This window comes from Rutilus rutilus (genome assembly GCF_951802725.1).
Source record: "Rutilus rutilus genome assembly, chromosome: 10".
NCBI lineage: Eukaryota > Metazoa > Chordata > Actinopteri > Cypriniformes > Leuciscidae > Rutilus > Rutilus rutilus.
Window position 1 is genome coordinate 34,595,299 of NC_140215.1, and position 19,733 is coordinate 34,615,031.

General features: G+C 41.1%; 1 protein-coding gene across 1 annotated transcript; it reads left to right on the forward strand.

Moving 5' to 3' along the window:
* Nucleotides 1-10,667: 10,667 nt before the first annotated feature.
* Nucleotides 10,668-13,487, forward strand: evx2 (even-skipped homeobox 2; the record flags this gene model as incomplete). Its single annotated transcript, XM_084422396.1, has 3 exons — nt 10,668-11,476; nt 12,159-12,394; nt 12,870-13,487. Exons 1-3 carry the CDS (start codon nt 11,080-11,082, stop codon nt 13,485-13,487), a joined length of 1,251 nt encoding a protein of 416 aa, XP_084278522.1. The 5' UTR covers nt 10,668-11,079.
* Between the last annotated feature and the right edge of the window lie 6,246 nt (nt 13,488-19,733).

Consider the following 19,733-nt stretch of genomic DNA (forward strand, 5'->3'; position numbering starts at 1 on the left):
AGAGTGTGCATGTGCGTACGTGCTCTAGTACGTAAGAACGAGCCTATGATTGAATCTGGAAATAAAGCAAAATAACTGAGAAAAATTATATTTAGACTCCAGATGCCATGTCCGTAATTTATAGAAAAACATCTAGCATTAATTTAATCTCAAACGGATTCATTAAAAGAAGTTATTACTCCACCACCTGCATGACATCGTTAACCAATGTGGTCGAAAGACAAATTTGTGACAATGCGGTTTCGGGGAAAAGTCATGGCTAGCTATGCATCGTACTATGGTAGTTAAGCAGTGAGTTGTACGGGAAACGGACCCCTGGTTATATCTCTTAAGCCTAGTAGTAAATGTTTTATGATCAGTAGGATAATCATATTCATCCGCACAGTCACACAGAGCTGAAGAACAACCCAAACAATGTTCTTACCCCCAATAGGGCAAAAAGTTAGGCTACCTTTAAATTAACTGATAATTGATAACTTTTTGAAACATTAGTACTGCAATATTTTAATGTAAATCTGCTTTGAAACAATGCCCGTTTTGAGAAGCCCTATATAAATAAAATAAAATTGACTAGACGTGACTTAGAAAGGAAAAATAACCCTTCACAAATTGCTGCAACTAAACTGAAAGCACACAGTTGTCTAAAATGCATGTACTCACCCTCATGTCATTCCAAACCGTGGGTGTTTTTCTCAAAAGTATCATTAGCTAACTATGGTCACAAGTTCCATTGTTACCAATATAGCTGAACGTATAGGACTTGATAGTACAATCCCGGCTTAGAATAATCTGCACTTTCTTCACATATTGAGTGGGGGGGTAGGGGTAATCACTTCATTGGGGTCATCAGGTGGGCAGCCTCCTTCCTTGGTGTTTCGTTGATAGGCACACGACACCTCTAAAGGGCTCAACAGCGACACCTGGTGTCCCAGGTGCGCTCCCATCTGCTTTTACCCTTCTTAGTCATTTTGCAGCCCATTTGGGATCCTTCTGTTTTAGCCACAGCCAGTTTCTGCTTTGCTCAGAAGTCTCTGACAGTGACCTGACAGCTTGTCGGAAGGTCTGTCCTCTGACTCCCAACCCCTTCAGTAGCCTGGTTGTTGCTGTGGCTACAAAACCTCTGCAACCACCCTCTACTGGGAGCAACTGGGTTCGCCAGCCCCGTTTCATTGCTTCGGCTGCTTGGTCTGAGTACTTCAGCCTTTTACGTTCATTCACTTCAGCAATTGTAGCCTCCCATGGCATAGTTAATTCCACAATGAACAGGGACTTTTGTGAGGTTGACCATAGGATCAGGTACGGCCTGAGGTTAGTTGTGATTATCTCAGGCGGAAAACTGAGCTTCCGGTCTAGATCAACTAGACCGGAAGTTCTCTGTGGTTTTGAGAATCCATGCTTTGGAGGAGGAAGGGCATTGGTGGTGGTTCTCCTTCCTTCCAGGATAATCGCCAGTTGTGTCAGGACCTGATTGTGCCTCCAGGTGTAACGGCCTTGGGAAAGACTAGTTTTGCAGCTGACGAAGATGTGCCTTAGTATTGCTGCGGTTTGACAGAGGACATAATGGATCTTCTCCAGTCCACTGGTTTAGGTTCTTGGGTGTGGGAAGTACATTATAGGTGGCTTTGATGATGAAGCTCTGTCTGCTTCCTTCCATCTCCCAAAGATCCTTCCAGGTGAGCTTACGTTTCTCCACTGTCCCTGTTTGGACTGCGAGACTGCCTTTGTGTAACTTCCTCTCCACTTCCTCTCAGTTGCCAGCCTGGGTGCAGCCGCTTGTATTATAGCATCTTGAGAATCGGTCAGGGTCATGTCCAGTCTCACTTTGTTGCATTTATACTCTTCAGTGAGGCTAGAGACAGGCAGTTCCAGTACACTTTTCCCATATAGGCTGATATTACTGAGGCAATGCAGGAGTCCAAGCAACTTCTTGATATAACTGACTGTTCTCTCCAGTTTCTCGATTTTGTTAATGGGGAACTCATAGACTGTTAGAGGCCACATCAGGCGGGGGAGCAATCCGAATTGCTGGCACCACAGTTTCAGCTTGCCAGGAAGCAAGGTATTGTTTATTGTTGCATTGTACCATCGCCCTAAGCTCTTGACTGGCATTTCCAACACTGTCGGGATGGGTGTTTCATCAATGTGGAATCTCTGGTCTACAAGTTTCCCTCTGACTATGGATATGCTTCTGGATTTGCTGGGTTTTAACTTTATCCATGCACATGTTTGGTACATGCAATGGTTGAGGTCAATGGTCATGTCATCCATGTAGGCACGAATTGGAGGTAGCCACTGTCCAGACTGCAGACGTTCTCCTCCTACAACCATTTGGAAGCTCAAATGATCAATTCCATTGCCATGGTAAAGGCTAGGGGGGAGATGGTACACCCAGCCATTATTCCCACTTCCAATGATTGCCATGATGTTGTGTATTCTGTTGTTGTAAGGCAGAATTGCAAATCTTTGAAGTAATTTCTGACCAGGTGTGTAATGGTCGTTGGCCCATGGAAGAACTCAAAGGCTGGTCCAAGAATAAGATATGCAGATCTCTTCCTTTCCTTTTTTGCAGTCTGGATTTGATGCCATATCATGCTTGTGTGTTCTAAGCATTCCGAGAAGCCTGGTATACCAGCTTTCTGTATCAACGCATCAATCAAGTTGTTCTGTTTCAGGTATGTTGTCATCCTTTGAGCAACAATGCTAAAGAAGATCTTTCCTTCTACATTCAAGAGATTGATTTGTCAGAATTGGTTGATGTTCGAGGCATCCTTCTGGAGGACCAGCCTGCAGCATTACAAACTTCTTGAAGGGAGACCCCAGAAATTAAGGCCTTAGAGGCTGCCATACTCCTAGTGGAATGAGCTCTAATGGCCAAAAGGTGATGGCTGGCCAGAAGCTTCATAGGCAAGAGAGATAGCCTCAACTATCCACTTGTTAACAGTCTATTCAGATGCAGGGAGCCCTTTCCTAGGTGACCCAAAACAGACAAACAGGTGATCAGACTTCCTCCACAGGTGGACATCAGTATCCAATGCTCTGACTGGACAAACAAGGTTCAGCTTTCCTGGTCTTGACTCTTAAAAAAGGAGGAGGACAGAATGCCTGCAGAATGGTAGGCTGTAGTACGTTGGTCAGGACTTTCAGAATGTAGCCCGGCTTAGGGTAAAGGAAAGCTTTGACCATCAGTGGTGTTAATTCAAGGCACGAGGGGGATACCGAAAGGGCCTGAAGATCTCCTACTCTCTTTAGTGAAGAAATGGCCAGAAGGAACACTGTTTTTAGGGTCAGAAACTTCTCTGAGACCAAGTCAAGAGACTTGAAGGGAGCCGTAGATAAACCTTCTAAGAGCAGCGCCAAGTCCCAAGCTGGAACTCAGGTGCGAACTGCCTCAAAGTGCCATAAAGGAAACGTGTTATCAAAGGGTCTCTCCCAACAGATAATACCTCCAAGGGGACATGGTAATCTGCTATGGCTGCTACATACACCTTTAATGTGGACGAAAATAACCCTGCAGAAAAACGATCTTGAAGGAACTCTAGTATTGAACCCACGGGGCAAATAACTGGATCCCAATGTCGTTGTGGCGAGCAGGACAAGGGCTGTGGGAGAACGGCGCGAGGCCGGTGGCATGATTGATAATGAGCATCACCTGCGTGACGCACCATTCTCGTATCTCTCACAGAGGAGTGGAAGCATAAAAGGAGGAGCGACGAAGGTGAAGGATGAGAGAGGCCAATCCTGGATTTTATTTGATGTTTTGTTTCTGTTTTATGTGGCATCAGTCGTCCGTGAGGAACTTTACTTTATTTGCCTTTCATTTTGTATTTGTTTATTTTACGTTTATTAAAGTCTTTGAATGTTCGCCGGTTCCCGCCTCATCCTTCCCATAACATCTAAGCTTGATACAGTCATATAGTACACCAAGAAGTAAAAACATTCCACTTCAGGGCATATAGTTTCCTAGTGGATGGAGCTCTGGAGTGAAATATGGTCTCTACAACCTCGGTCGAGAAATCAGAGTCAATGAATTGGGCACCCTCAGAGGCCAAACCCACAGGTTCCAAAATTCTGGTTGAGGATGGAGGATCACTCCTCCCTTCTGAGATAGAAGGCCCCTCCTGACCGGAATCTCCAGGGGAGAGTCGTCGAGGAGGGATACTATGTCCAAGAACCAAACCCGGCTCGGCCAGTATGGTGCTACTAGCAGTAAACTGATTCCGTCCCGGCGGACCTTCTCCAGAACTGGGAGCAGAGCAATGTACAAATGCAAAAAAAAGTGGAAAAGCAATGGAAAAGTGTACAAATGCAGCCTCAGCCATGTCTGTACCATTGCGTCCACTCCCAGAGGGGCTGGATATGTGAGAGAGAATCACAGTGGACAGTGCATCGTGTTCTGAGAGGCAAACAGATCCACTTCTGCTTGGCCATAAACCTCCCATATATGCTCCACCACCTCGGGGGGAAATCTCCATTCTAATGTCCCGGAATATAAACTGCTCTCAGGGAGAGCATCTTCCCTAGGGACCACAAGAGAATCTGGTGCGGCAGTTTGCATAGTGGACCCTAGTAGTTATTTATGTACTAGACCACCGATGTGTTGTCTGTAAGGACAAGCACATGGTGGCCTTTCAGGTCCGGGAGGAAGTGCCTCTGGGAAAACTCCTTGATCTTGAGCCACCACTGCAGGGGCCTCATATACAGCAGGCCGAAAGGTATGGACGCAGCTGCCATCAGACCCAACAGTCTCTGAAACTGTTTTACAGTGACTGACTGGCCTAGCTTAAAATCCTTTACGACTGAGAGGATCGTGGTTACATGAGCAGGCGAAAGCACGACCCGCATCGTCACTGAATCCCATATAACACCAAGAAAGGTGATCATCTGTACTGGGGAAAGCACACTTTTCTTGGCATTCAGTCTCAACCCTAGCTTTTTCATATGAGCGAGAACGACATCTCGAAGTCAAATTGCCAACTGTTCCGATTCTGCTAGGATAAGTCATCTATATAGTTCAGAATGTGTATGCCCAGGGGTCTGAGAGGCACCAGAGCTGCATCTACGCATTTCATGAACGTGCGGAGTGAAAGAGCTAGACCGGACGGAAGAACCCAATATTGGTATGCTTTGCCCCCCGAAAGGAAACCTTAGGAAGTTCCTGTCTTTTGGAAGGGTGGAGACATGGACGTATGCATCCTTTAAATGTATCGTAACAAAACAATCCTCGGATCTGAATTGAGTCACGATCTGCTTCAACGTTAAGATCTTGAACTTGAGTTTCTTGACAGAACAATTTAGAAGACGAAGGTCTAATAAAGGACGCAACCCTCCATCCTTTTTGGGAACAATGACATACCGGCTGTAAAACCCAGAGTCTCTGTCGGCTGGAGGAACCGGTTCTATAGCTTCCTTTGCTAAAAGAGATTTCACTTATTGTTCCATCACCAGAGCCTGTTCTGGATGTACTACTGTGAGTAACACCCTGTTGTATTGTGGTGGACGAGAAACAAACTGGATTCTGTAACCTTTTTCTAAAATCTGCAGGACCCATTGAGAAATGTTTGGCAGAGTCCTCCATTCTGCCAGATAATCTACCAAGGGAAGAAGCCTCTCGAGGCTGGCCTCTGATGCAGTTAGAGTAGCCACTTCGGTGACCTGAAGCATACTGGCAGGAAGCAACCGATTTGACTGATTTTCAACTGTCCTCAGAGCATGCGAGCCTGATGCAGCATCGTGGTAACATTGAATCACAAGCTCACTGGAAACCGCTGCGCCCCGAGGCACCAAGGGTGGTGGGGTTGGCAGAACGGCCTCCTTAGGGCATCGAAGTGGCGCGGGCACCGTGTAATGAGGTGTACACCGCTCCACCCCTGAGAGGGTTGCCCTCAGAAGTCTGACGCCATTGATTCGCGAGAAGAACGTTCCTCAGATCGGTCTTCTGCTTAGAAGGCTTGGGCTGAGAGTGTTGCCCCAGACCCTATGATTTTTGAGGGGGGGCACGAGATGAGACACTCTCCTTCTGTTGCACTCGATATGAAAAGTTAGACAGCTGGGGCTGCTCATGCCCAGCAGCCCCAGGGGCCTGGGGACGGCGAGAGAGGTAGTGCTTGAACGCCTCCAATTGTCTTTTAGCCTACTGAAACCTCTTCACTACAGAGTTTACAGCTTCGCCGAAGAGGCCAGGAGGCAATATCGGGAATACCAGGAGTCTTTTTCTTTCAACCAGAAATGTCTTTCCGTGGCCATAGACCGCCCGATGGCGCGAGCGGTCTCTTTGGTGGCCTGAAGAGGCAAATCTGTGGCCCAACGCAGTTTTCGAACTGCGTCAGGCCCCACCCCCTCACTATCATCCAGGTCCCTCAGCAGGTCGGCTCGGTATGCTTGTAAAATTGACATGGTGTGGAGACATGCACCAGTCTGACCTGCTGCCGTATATGCTTTTCCCATTAATGTAGATGATGTTTTTAGGGGCTTAGTGGGAAGCGCAGAGACCTTCAGGGACGATGCCAAGCTAGGGGACAGATAGCTCGCAAGCGTCTGTTCCACCTTCGGCATCGCCCCATAACCACACTCTTTTGCCCTCTATTGTCAGAATTTACGCAAACCTGAGAACTAAATACTTGTGAAGAGTATGGTTTATTCCACAACCTCTATCTCTCTTAGGAGGTCGGGACAAAATGGAAGGCCCTGTGGTGGAGTTACTGTGTTTGGTATCAGAAAGCGCTCATCCAGTTTGCTTTTAGGACGAGCTTCTCGGCTGGCCATTCGATATTTAACTTTAACACAGCACAAGAAACTACCTCCACCAGCTCCTCATATGCAGGGGAAAGGGATGGCGAATCCTCTTTCCCCGTTTCGATGCTTAGCACATCCACTTCCTCAGAACTAGATGGCTGAAGCACCTGGCCCTTCTCCAGGGCGGAAAAAGCCAAAGCACGGGCTTCAGATCCCGGAGTGAGAGCACTGGATCTCACGGGTAAAGGTTGAAAAAGGGCAAGACCCGTCTCAAACCCTCTGTGAGATCCATTTGCGAACCCCACGATCTGAGGGCCTGAACCGCAGGGAACGCTAACCTGAACACTCTCCTCAAAGAGTGACAGGCGAGAGCGGAGCGTGCGAAGTGGCTGCCTCTCACAATGCTCGCAGTCAGCCCCCTCGAAGGCTGATAGAGCGCGCTCCGCTCCCAAACACATCACACACAGCTTGTGTGTATCCCCACCCGTAAGGAAATGAGAGCAGGGAGAAGCACACAGTCTGAATGTTTGTTCTTAGTTCGCCATGATTTCTGTATTGGAGCTGTACTATTTTGGGACCGACAACAATAAATAAGACAGAAGCTGAGGCACAGAAGCTAATGCCAGTTATTCCGGATGTGCTTTTATCCTTTCCTGGTCGTGACGTCACCCGTCCGTGACTTTCACTCTCGCCATTGGACTAGTTGACACGTGCTTCAGACGCAATCACGCAGGGGTAGAGCGTTCCCAAAGCTGCCAAATGGCTCCATACAAACAACATAAACGTTTTCGCAGTCTGAGGTCTCAAAATCCTCACCATTGGCTTTCAATCTTTTCTTTGCAACTGATCTGACTGACCTGTCCTTCTTTAAAACTCCATCAGTTCTTTTTTTTTTTAACCTTTTTGTAAACACTGGCCAGGACACATATCTGTCTTTCTTTTCCACTATCTAGGTATTATGTAAAATTATTTAAAAAAATAAATAAAAAAAAATAACCGTTCTTAGTTGTATGTAAGAGGATTGGGTAGTAAGATAATATGTGAATAAAAAAATAAAAAAATAAAAACACTCTCTGCTTAAGGCAATCACTTTTGTATCTTTATTATAAATCAATTTATATTTAATTCATACAGTGAAGAGTGTTTTTAAAAAAAAAAATTTTTTTTTAAAGTATTTTTAAATTTGAATTTAAATTTAAATTTCTTAAGAGGTGTTACTGTACCTGAAAAACTTAAATTATTTAATTAGTATATTTTTTTCTATTGTATGTGTCCTATTGTTTATTTATTTATTTGAAGTTTTAATTTTTGTATTAAAGAACTTATTTTATGTACCACGTAGTTTTTTTTTGTCTCAGGGCTGCCTTGCTTCATTACAGACGACTGCCAGTAAACTGCAGTCAGCTTAAATGACATTTGTAATATTGGGTTGACTATGGGAAGAAAAGTAAATAAATAAATTTCAAGGTTGACAATTAATTCAGAGAGATTTTTGTCTTCTAGACCTACTAAATTGTCTATGGCAGGCAAGTCGCGAGAATCTTGATCTTGATCTTAGGCTAATAATCGAATCGTGAAGTAGCCTATACCAAAAAATCCCCACCCCTAATAAGTTATATGGTTTTATTTGCAAAAGTTTAAGTTCTAAATATAATACAGTTTTGGTACATACATACATACATACATACATAAATAAATAAACCATATACAGTAGGATAAAGGATCTGGGAGGAATTGGATAAACACTGAAATGATCATGGGACTCCAAGTTTATCCCTGATTGGTGGAGATGGTGATGTTACAACTCTCCCCATGTTACAATCACACCCAGTCTCCCACGGTTTAAGTTATGTTACGTAAATTCGAAGACTGTGAGTATAGTTTTAATAAAGATATTTTAGTCTCTAATATAATAGTTTTGAAATAGCAATTAACAAATTACATAAAAAATGTATTATTTGTCTCCTTAAAGGGATAGTTCACCCAAAAATCTAAATTATATGTCATCATTTACTCTACCCTCAACTTGTAAACCAAACCTGTATGAGTTTCCTCCTTCTGCCAAACACAAAAGAAGACATTTTGAAGAATGTTGGTAACCAGACAGTTGATGGGCCCCATTGACTTGGTGCCCCAACTTTTTGGTTACAAACATTCCTCGAAATATCTTCTTTTGTGTTCAGCAGAAGAAAGAAGCTCATACAGGCTTGGAACAACCCGAGAGTGATGAATTTATTTATTTTATTTTTTGGGGTGAATTTACCCTCAAACAGCGAGAGCAAGCAAGATGCTAAGCGATTTTGTTTCTATCAAATACTTTTTGCCGATTGAGGCCTAAACGGTTTACAATAGTAAGACATTATAGTTATTTTGCGTCTAGCAGAGATTATACGATATACGTATTAGCGATCTTATCATGTGGTATTAAAGGCATTATTTTTCACAAATATTTTTAACAATGATCTGAACATGTCATTAGATTCTACCGATGTCACAATTGATAAATTATTAATAGGTTACAATAAATGAACAAACTGGTTAGAGCTCAGCTGTGGTTAAATAATTAATTGAACAAAATGGGAAAATGGGTTGATGATGGCTCACTGAATTCAAGCTGTTGTATTATCTGATGAAAAACTGGCGAGGGCGCCAGAGGACGCGCAAACGGTTTAGTGCGCGTCCCGGTCACGCGCGCTCTCTCAGCTTGAAGTGGATAACTTAACCTCGCCTTACAGAGCCGCTCACGCCCACACCTTAACACTTGATTTGAGAGCACGCTATAGTTCCAGGATCACATATTAAAACGGATTAATACTTTCATATTTTACAGCGTTTTAGAGATATTGTGAGAAATATGTAGATACAGTGAAATAGCCTACCCTTTTGGATATCAGATTTATTTTTTACACTGTAATTATACATTTAAGTACTGCGTAACATTAGTTAACTACATGTATTTACTATATAGGGTTTTGATTAGGGCTCGGTTTGGTTTAGGGTTAGTTGCATGTAATTTTGCATAATTTCTAGTAATTACATGTAACATAGCCTATGTCACAATGACATTGTAAAATAAAGTGTTACCCAGATTTATTTTGTGTATAGGCATGACCAACGAGATTGGAAATCTAGATTGGCATTGATCATAATTATAATCTCTATACAGTTTTAAGATCTGCATAGTATAAATATGTAGCAATAAACAGTAGCCTAAAGGTTCCATTACCCAATATATACAAAATAAATAAAAGGGTTTTCCCCCGTCTTATTACATACTTTTGATTCAGTCTTTCATACCGTGAATTTTAAACATGGGTTTAATAAACGAAAACATGTGTTAGTTTTACAGGTTTTGTGTTAAATTAGAATCAATCACTTGACATTTGAAAATAGCCTATCTCGTGATTTCAGCATAGATACATAAAACGTAAAACGAGAACGTCTACTATAAAAAAAAAAAATTCATTCTACAAATAAACGATTCAGAAATTGTATGTAATAATATAGATGAGATTTGCAAACGTTTGGGTCATCTATCTCCAACAAATATAGGCTATAAGAAATCCGCAGCGTTTAAATAATGCCACAAAATTGAATGTCTCCATATCGTTATTTTGTAACGAACAACAATATTCGCAACGGGATCTTCTAATTGGATGCAAAAAAATCTTTAACTAATGCCTCTCATTCGAAAACGTCTGTTGTGAAATAATCGACAGAGAAAGAAAAAAGAAACAGAGCTCAGAGAGAGAGAGAGAGAGGGAGAGGGAGTGGGAGAGCCAGAACAGAAGGAAGGAACAATAGAGAATCAAAGCATAATGATATTCCTAAATGAAGAGGGAAATGTTGCCGCGCTCATTTTATTAATCAGACTGTCAATTTCACCCCAGAGGCCAACCCCAGGAGCCATCTAAAACAGAGTCCGATCAGAAGCTGCTCTCCTCACTTCTCCTCTCTCTCTCCACCTGGATATACGCGTCTGGCCGATCAAGGGCCGACTCTATCAACCGATGACAGTCTCTCTCCTATTTATTTGCTTATAAACCTGTTACAATAAATGATCATTCGAACCGCGTCACGCGCACCTTTAACGACGAAGGCGCAAACCACTTTTTGATGAATGACTTTCTGGACCAGAGAGGATGCGCGGGTCATTTTGAGCAGTCATTCGTTGCCCGCACTGGCATTCCTCTGTTTTTTTGCTTCCAGCTCATAAAGGTGTTATATTATTTAGAGGCGGCAGCTGAGCTGAATGCGGATTAGATCCGCCACCAGTCATCGGAGCACCAGCCCTGGGACTTTGGATTTCTTTCTTTTTTTTTTTTTTTTTTTTATCTGCACGACTTCATGATGGAGAGGATAAGAAAAGAGATGATTCTGATGGAAAGGGGACTACACAGTCCAGTGGCGGGAAAGAGGCTCTCCAACCTCACTGACTCTGCCGGGAACGCGGTGCTTGAGGCCCTGGAAAACTCTCCGCACGCCGGTCGCCTCAGCCCGAGAATACACGGCGGGCTCGGGGATATTCCCACCAAAGGCAAGTTCGAGATAGACAGCTTGTTTGGAAACCACCACAACGACAATACCTCCTCCACTGAAGTGTCGTCCTCCGAAAGCAGGAAGAAAATAAACCTGTATCCTGAAGTTTCTCCTGACTCCGATATGAACAGTGATGTGGAAGTGGGATGCCCGTCTCACCGCTCGCCGGGCAGCATCAGCCAACACAAGGAAAACCACAGCAAAGGTAAACAATCCGCATGGAAACTTTCAGCTTGTGCTTTATTCATTCGTTCAAATTCTAATTTGAGTGGATATTACAAAGTTTGGAAGGTGTAGCTCTAATTGAAATTCCATTTGATGTGTGTGTGTTTATATTTTATTTCTTACAATCTTAAAAATAAAGGCTCCAAAAAGGTGCCATAGAAGAACCATTTCGGTTCCACCAAAGAACATTTATTAAAATAGCCATTTTTTTCTTAGTGTGAAGAACGTTTTAATAATCCAAAGAACATTTTTCCACCATCCTTTTGTAGAATGGAAATATTCCAATATTCTTTATGGAACCATTGATGCCAATTTAGAGTGTATAGCATTTTTCTAAAGCCTGTCTGCGTTGCCTTTTTATTACCTGAATTAAATGATCTGCGATTGCACTGTATACATTTTGCAATGTTAAAATTGTTTGATACGTTTGTCTTTAATTGTGCATTCTCTATTTTTGGTTTAAAATAATTGCGCGCTACATCTATGTGACAAATACATTTAAATGTAATCCCAACAAGTCCCCGTTGAACTGAATAGCTACATTTTATAAATAAAAATCACAGGTCATATTTGTATATTTTATTTGAACGTGCAAATGAGTGTGATAAAAGAAAAAATAAATGTATACCTTTCTCTTTTATTTCTTTCATTGTCCGTTTTAGGTTTTTCGGACAGTAATTCAGGGGCCTCCAATTCAAGTTCGTCTCTCTCGAATATGAACGGTAATTCCATGGGAAACTCCAGCTCGAGCTCGGACCAAGTGAGGAGGTATCGGACTGCGTTTACCCGGGAACAGATTGGGAGATTGGAGAAAGAATTTTACAGGGAAAACTACGTGTCAAGACCCAGAAGATGTGAACTGGCCGCAGCATTAAATCTACCCGAAACAACGATAAAGGTATATGGTCATCATGATTTGGTTCACCTCTTCCAGAGCAGATCGAATATGTTCCTGCTAATTCATAATGCTTTTAAAATGTTCAGCTATAATTTACAGCACAGAGGTTCAGGAGTAGATTAATACACAAACAAAAAAATGTCTGCGTTTTAATGCTAATTCTGGTAAATACTGTTTACAAAAAAAAAAAAATATGTGGGATGTACTGTTAAACACACATTAGACCATATGTAATGAGATATTTTTATTTTGTCTGATGCAGAAACATGCCTCTTTTCAGCTTATCCAAAGTGGTTGCATTTACAGAATTGCGTAATTGATTGCGTAAATTCTTCTGTGATGAAAAAGCTTTAACCAATATTATTTCAGATGCTTATGTCCTGAGGTTATTTGCCAGTTAAACTGCACTAGTGTTTAATTGTTTAGTTCTCTTGTTCTGCTCATCCCTAATTGTTACCTGTGTGTTTCTGTGTAGGTGTGGTTTCAGAATCGACGAATGAAGGACAAGCGGCAGCGGCTCGCCATGTCCTGGCCACATCCCGCGGATCCCAGTTTCTACACCTATATGATGACGCACGCGGCCGCCACCGGAAGTCTGCCTTACCCTTTCCATTCCCACATGCCACTACACTATTACCCCCATGTCGGTGTCACGGCAGCAGCTGCTGCGGCGGCCGCGTCAGGAGCCGCGTCTTCACCTTTCGCTACCTCTATTCGCCCCCTCGATACTTTCCGTGCGCTTTCTCACCCATACTCGCGCCCGGAGCTGCTGTGTAGTTTCCGTCACCCAGGACTGTACCAGTCTCCCGCGGGTCTGAACAGCTCCGCGGCGGCGTCAGCGGCAGCAGCGGCTGCGGCGGCTGCGGCTGCGGCGGTCGGTGCGCCTTCAGCGGCGGGGCCGTGCTCGTGTCTCAGCTGCCACAGCAGTCAGGCTGCCAGCGCGCTCGGCTCCAGGAGCTCCAGCTCCGACTTCACCTGCACTGCGAGCGGTCAGAGGTCCGAGAGCGGATTCCTGCCATACTCGGCCGCGGTTCTCAGCAAAACTTCGGTGCCCTCACCGGACCAGAGAGAGGAGAGCGCGCTCAATAGATAGCTTAGTACTGGCATACACTCTTTTATTTGAAGGACATGTAATTATTTGTATTATTATTATTTTTAAATGTACACTCTAAAAACTGCTGGGTTGTTTCAACACAACTTTGGGTCAAATATGGACAAACCCAGCCGTGGGGTTACATTTTTAAATTAAAGTTTTTAACCCAACGTTTGGGTATTTATATACACATTTGACTCAAAATTGGGTTAAAACAACCCAGCATTTTTAGACATTTCCATTCCAATAAGGCATATAACGCTCAGAAGAATTATAAAGATATATTTAAAATAAGGCCTTCAGAACACACTGTATTACAACATAAGCAAATTTTCACTAACACTTAATTTTAACACTCGTTTTCAATTATTATTATTATTATTATTAAAACTGCACACTCTTAAAAATAAAGGTTCCAAATGGGTGTTTTAGCATCAGTGTCATAGGAGAAACATTTTCGGTTCCCCGAGGAACCTTTCAGTCAACAGTTCTTAAAATAACCTTTTTTTTTTTTCCTTAGTGTGAAGAAAAATCGTTCTAAAAATCTGAAAATAAACAACCTTTCGTGGAATCGATTCCAATAAAGCATCGATTCCAATAAAGAACCTTTCTTTTTTTTAAGAGTGTATGCAAATATTATTTTGTTTTAGATCGTGCAGTAAAGAGAATATATACACTGGTTGTGCCACTTTAGCATCGGTTAGGGGACCAGGCGCGAGATAATGATGCTACTCTGAAAGTGTTGCTGCTCGAGGGACTCTCTCCCTGATAGGAGTGTGTCGCATAAAATCTGCACTACTGCTACAATGTCAATTCTGCTGTTAATAATGTGAAGATAATGACGAAAATTGCCAATCATGTACCTTGATGGACCTCCTTTGAATGTGGAAATGTAAGAAAGTTCCCGTTCTGAGACTCGCTGTCAGAGCATAACAACCCGCTGTGGGAAGTCATTAGACAAGATAGATAAAAGACCTTGAGCATTACGCATTGTTCTCGGTGTGTAGATTGTACAGTATTAAACGTGGTATTCGTTACCTGAGATTTTTTTTTATTAAAAAAAAAAAAAAAAGGAAAAAAAAAAAAGAAAGAAAAAAAGAAAAGATCCCCTTTCCACCGAGTCCTATTTCCAATCTTCTTATTGGAAGGTTGTCCGGCCTGGGCAGGCTTTTCTCTCAGAGATGTTCCGCTGATGCGAGCAGTCTCATTAAATCCAAACCGAAATTTCCATAATACTCCCAGTAGAGACTCTTCACTCACAATATAATGGGATTATCCACACAACCCCAAACTTCAGACAAATTGCTCATGCATTTCTGTCTGCATACATATTTTTTTTTGTCACTGTGCGCAATTCTGCCTCATATAAAACCACGTTTTAAAAATAACAAAATAGCACTTGTACAGATCAAATGGTGAGATATTTTGCCATAACACGTACAGTCACGTTTGTATTAAACCAAAATGTTGACTGCCATCCGAAATTATTAACGGCATAGATAGGCCTACCCTTTTACATTTTTAAAAATATATCATTTATTTTGTTGACTGTTTATTTAATGTTAGGATTACGCAATTGTTTTAGGTACTCAAAACAATCTGACAAAGAACAAATCGAAAGCGAAGAATTATTAGGCCTCAAATGATGTTGCAAACCAAAATGATCAGACTCATTGTAAATAAAGCATATTACATTGCTGTTACATTTTCAAATGGAAGAAGATTTAAAAAAAAAGGTTAGCGAGTTGTTTCGCGGGGCTGTTTGCCGTCTGTTCAATAAATGACAATACTAAAATCCCAGTGTTTTGCTCCTCTCCCAAGGGATTTGCCGTGATACACGACTCTGTACATTAGCCTACGTGACTGTATTTTACATATTGCCGACTGTATGAATTTTCATATTTTCACTTGAGAAAAATGTGCAATATAAAAATGTATATTATGTTATTTATTGATGGTGTTGTTCTTGGAAAATAAATATTTAAAACGCAATTTTTTTAATATCGTTATTATCATTGTGCACGTAGCAAATTAAATCAACGGAACGCATCAAAGTCGTGCAAATTCGAAATCGAATGATGTGGCCTATGACGTTTCATTCACTTCGAATTCTGATTTTGGTTTTTTTGGGGTCTAATTCTAAACAATAATGAACACACGCAAATTCAATTTATAGTAAGTAGCTACATTTTGAAAATGTGTTTATAATTCAACTGATGTCTTTTCATCTTGCTTTTAAAATCAATATTTCAATGAAAAGGAAAAAATACCCAATAGTGTGAAGCGGAGTTCCTGCTCTGTTAACACATCTCTCTCTCTCTCTCTCTCTCTCTCTCTCTCTCTCTCTCTCTCTCTCTCTCTCTCTCTCTCTCTCTCTCTCTCTCTCCTTGGTAAGAAAGTGAGTCTGGCATTAATTAAAACGACACTAAAACTATGGGGAATATGAAGTCTGCGATCACGGGTCATTCCGGCCCTATAATTTACCATTATTTTTACATTACCTCTAAATGATACAAGCTGATACTGTCGTTAATTGCAGCCTGGTTAAATATATACCGGGATATTCCCGGGGGGGCTTTGAGATAAGTTGCTTTCTTTCTGAACGTCCCCATTAAAGAAATGGGATTAGAGTGTGATGTATCGCCATGTTTCGTTATGCTCTTTACCAAGGCGAGGGTTACAACCCATACAACAAAGGCATTGAGATAGATGGAGAGGCAAACTGGAGAAGACAGAGGGCAGAAAAACACTGGCCAGAATAACGCCATCAGTTTTGTATCCAATGCGCATAGACTGAAAAAAGAATTCATCATAAAATGCCGCAAACTGTCTGTCACCTCAGCCGAATTGCTTTTGACAAGAAAATAAATCTGCCGCTTGTTTAATATATTTTATTTTTCCTTTATTTCGGTGCTAATAGAAAAACCAAATTAAATGTCCACCACCAAGATAGAAATGCAAAGATCGATGATCCTCGCGCTACTGTCCAATCACGCCCGTTTAATTGACTGTATTTTCTGGGTAATTGAACTGCTTGTTGTAAATTGAAGATTTTATAGAAACGACATAAAAACCACATTTACTGACATTCATCGCATCTTTGACATTGATTATCTGATCAGCGCGTGTCATGCTAACCTCCAATTCTTCATTACGCACTGTTTATGAGCTGTTGCAGAACAACTCGCTTGTTCCACCGTGATTGATTGCCTTATTAACGCGTGTTCTTGTAAGTGTGACCGAACTGATTACGATGCATATGTTTAGAATAATGTTTCATTTAGCTGACTGCGAGTAATGCGAGGTGACAGCTGCTGCGGGGAGGACAAAATCACAACTACAGGGAGCACGTGGGGCCAAAAGACTGTTGTTGTTTTAAGGTGGAACTTCACAAATACGGAAACGGTGCACTGAACTGAAGATCAGATTTCAGTGAGATAATACCATTGTTGTTATCGTGCCCGGCCGAGAACGATGCCGTACGGAGCGAGAGAGAGGTCATAGATTTAATCAAATAAACAGAAGAATTTAGCAAAGCCTCCTCAAAGCTGCCAGATTGTATTTTGAGGGTGATCTCATGATTCCCATCCAGAGGTTGCGATGGAACTAAAAGAGTAACGATTATACCGCGGTATAAATTAAATATTTTCTTCTCAGTCCGGATGATATTATATACACTAAAGGCACAAGCCTAAGAAAAAAAAAAAAGCTTTTCATTACTCCCACAGTTTATGATTGCAGAAAAAAAAATTTTTGTGTGTTGAACATTGATGGAGCAACAGATTTTGTGTGAAAATAAATCATAAAAGTGGTTTATTTTGTAATGTATGAGGTGGCTAGCTGGACCTTTTACCCTACAGACACACGGGGTAAAACCAGCACGGGGCAAAAGACACACAGTATTGATGCAAATACTAAAATCATATGTTTTTAATAATGTCTAAGTTAATATTTATTAAAAACAATCACTTTAGCAATGTTTGCACTATTTTTGGTTTATTTTGATAAAAGTAAAAAATAAAATATTCTAATACTTTTTTAATAAAATAAAGATTAATTTATTTTATTCAAAAAATATGCTCATTTAAAAAATACAGAAACACAATTATTTTAAAAAGTAAAGATTCTGAAAACATAATAATTTAATAAAGCATTACAGTAGTAACAATGGATGAATTATTGATTATTTTAATGAACTATTGAATTAGTTTCACCCCAACAGCAGGGGCGCCTAATACCATACTTTTACATATTCTTCTGTTATTGAAAAACTGTTGCTTTAATTACCTTGAACAAAACTAAAATCAGTAAAAAGACATTTGTCTAAATATAGTCAATAATTGTATCAATTCGTATTTGCTACATTAACATTTTTAAAAACATTAAATATTTAGCGTAGAATCGCTGCTGCCCGCGATCGCGCCAAGTCGCCGATTTCCACATGCATAAATGAAAAGCGGTTGTTAATAAAAGTGCTTAGCTGATTTTTTTGTGCCATCTAGTGGTTAAAAGAGAATAAAGTCAAATGGTCCTTTTACCCCGGTGCACCTTTAGCCCTGTTGTACCCTATTACTCACCACATGCAGTCATAAAAGAGGAGAAAACAAGTAGCGTTTGGTGTTTCACAAATGTGGTCAATTATATCAGATGAAACCAAACGTGATTTAAATAAGAAAATGCACCAACAATATCGCGGCTACTGAGTTAGTTAAACAGCTAGACTTCAGCTTAGCTTTATTAGCTGTTTGCTTTGTGTTTGATGTCACCATTAAAGAAAAGCGAGGGAACAGAAGGGAAAAGGTTCGCGCCGGCTGTGATGAGGAGATTTATGCATCAATTGAAACTATGGCCACCCTTGTTTGTCTCAAATGAACGCTTCTGTTCAAATGTTGCTTTCATATATTATGTGACATTAATTTAACTATAGCTCATTAAGACAGAATGAAATGGTTAAATTAACTTATCAACCCATAATGATGATGAATGGGGTAGTAATTCAGATACAAGCTGGGCAATTTGCAAGTCTGCACATTTTGATAGTGCTCAAATAACATTTTGAATTGCAGGTCATCCCCTCAATCAACTGCATAAGCACGTGAAGGCTCTCCCTCTCTCTCTCTCAAAAAAAAAAAAAAAAAAAAAGAACACGTTTTTCATGCATATGTATTAAAACATGTTCGCAATTATCCTTGGAAATTGCCTTCACTTGCTTTAACGGCTGAGCTGTCTCTTTGCTGCCAGTGAGAAGGTCTCGTTTGCAAGAGAAAATGGGGTCAAAACATGGTAGTTTAAAAATATATATTTATAATATAATAAAAATAACACGTTAATTATATTACATTTTTGCAGATGTATATTTTCTGCAGAGAAACTGTCAACACCTCAACATCTCTATCGAGCACAAACAGAGCATTTCGTGCATTTATGGCAAGTGCATCTATACATCACAACGTTTATGTCACCTGGCAAATGCATTCCGGAACGGATCTGAATTCGTCTGATGATGTGCAGAAAACGCTCGCGCCCATTGCTTTCCTTTCCCGTTTAAATCTGACAGGCAGTTGCAATAGCAAACACAGTTGGTTACTGTCAACGCATATTATATCAACAGCATTCATTTATTCCGTATTACTTGAATTAATTAACCATAAAGTTAACCCATTGTCAGTTTCATTTCAACAGACTTGGGCATAAACGCCTGATAATAGGCCTAAATCTCTCCCGAGGAGCGTCATACAGCATCGTGCACGGCGCCATTATAACCTTTTTTCGTCGCAATAATAACTGAGGCTTGTTTTTAATTAGATGCGATGAAATGGACTGCGAGTTGTGGAAAGTTGGCAATGCTTAACAGCGATAAGGTATTGCTGCGAATCATTTGGACTACCTGAAATGACATCACACTTCAAAGATGAATCGTATTTCTAAGAAATAATATAATGATGTACCCTTCATTGGCACCTCACACGCGTAGTGATATTGTAGCACTGTAATGTTCTTGACAGCTGTTACTCCACGAGAAGTGCAGCTAATTCATGAGCAGTCTGTCAGTCTCGCCGTTAGCTTCCATCTTACTAACACAGAATGCTTTAAATGAGTCCCACTGACAGCGGTCAATGATTTGTATGTAAATACCCAAACATATAGCTCACCAATATTTACATTATATGATCCGCTTTACAGATTTCCAGGTCGTTTTGCTTTATATAAAATGACCAAATGTTTTATGCAGGCCTACCACAATTT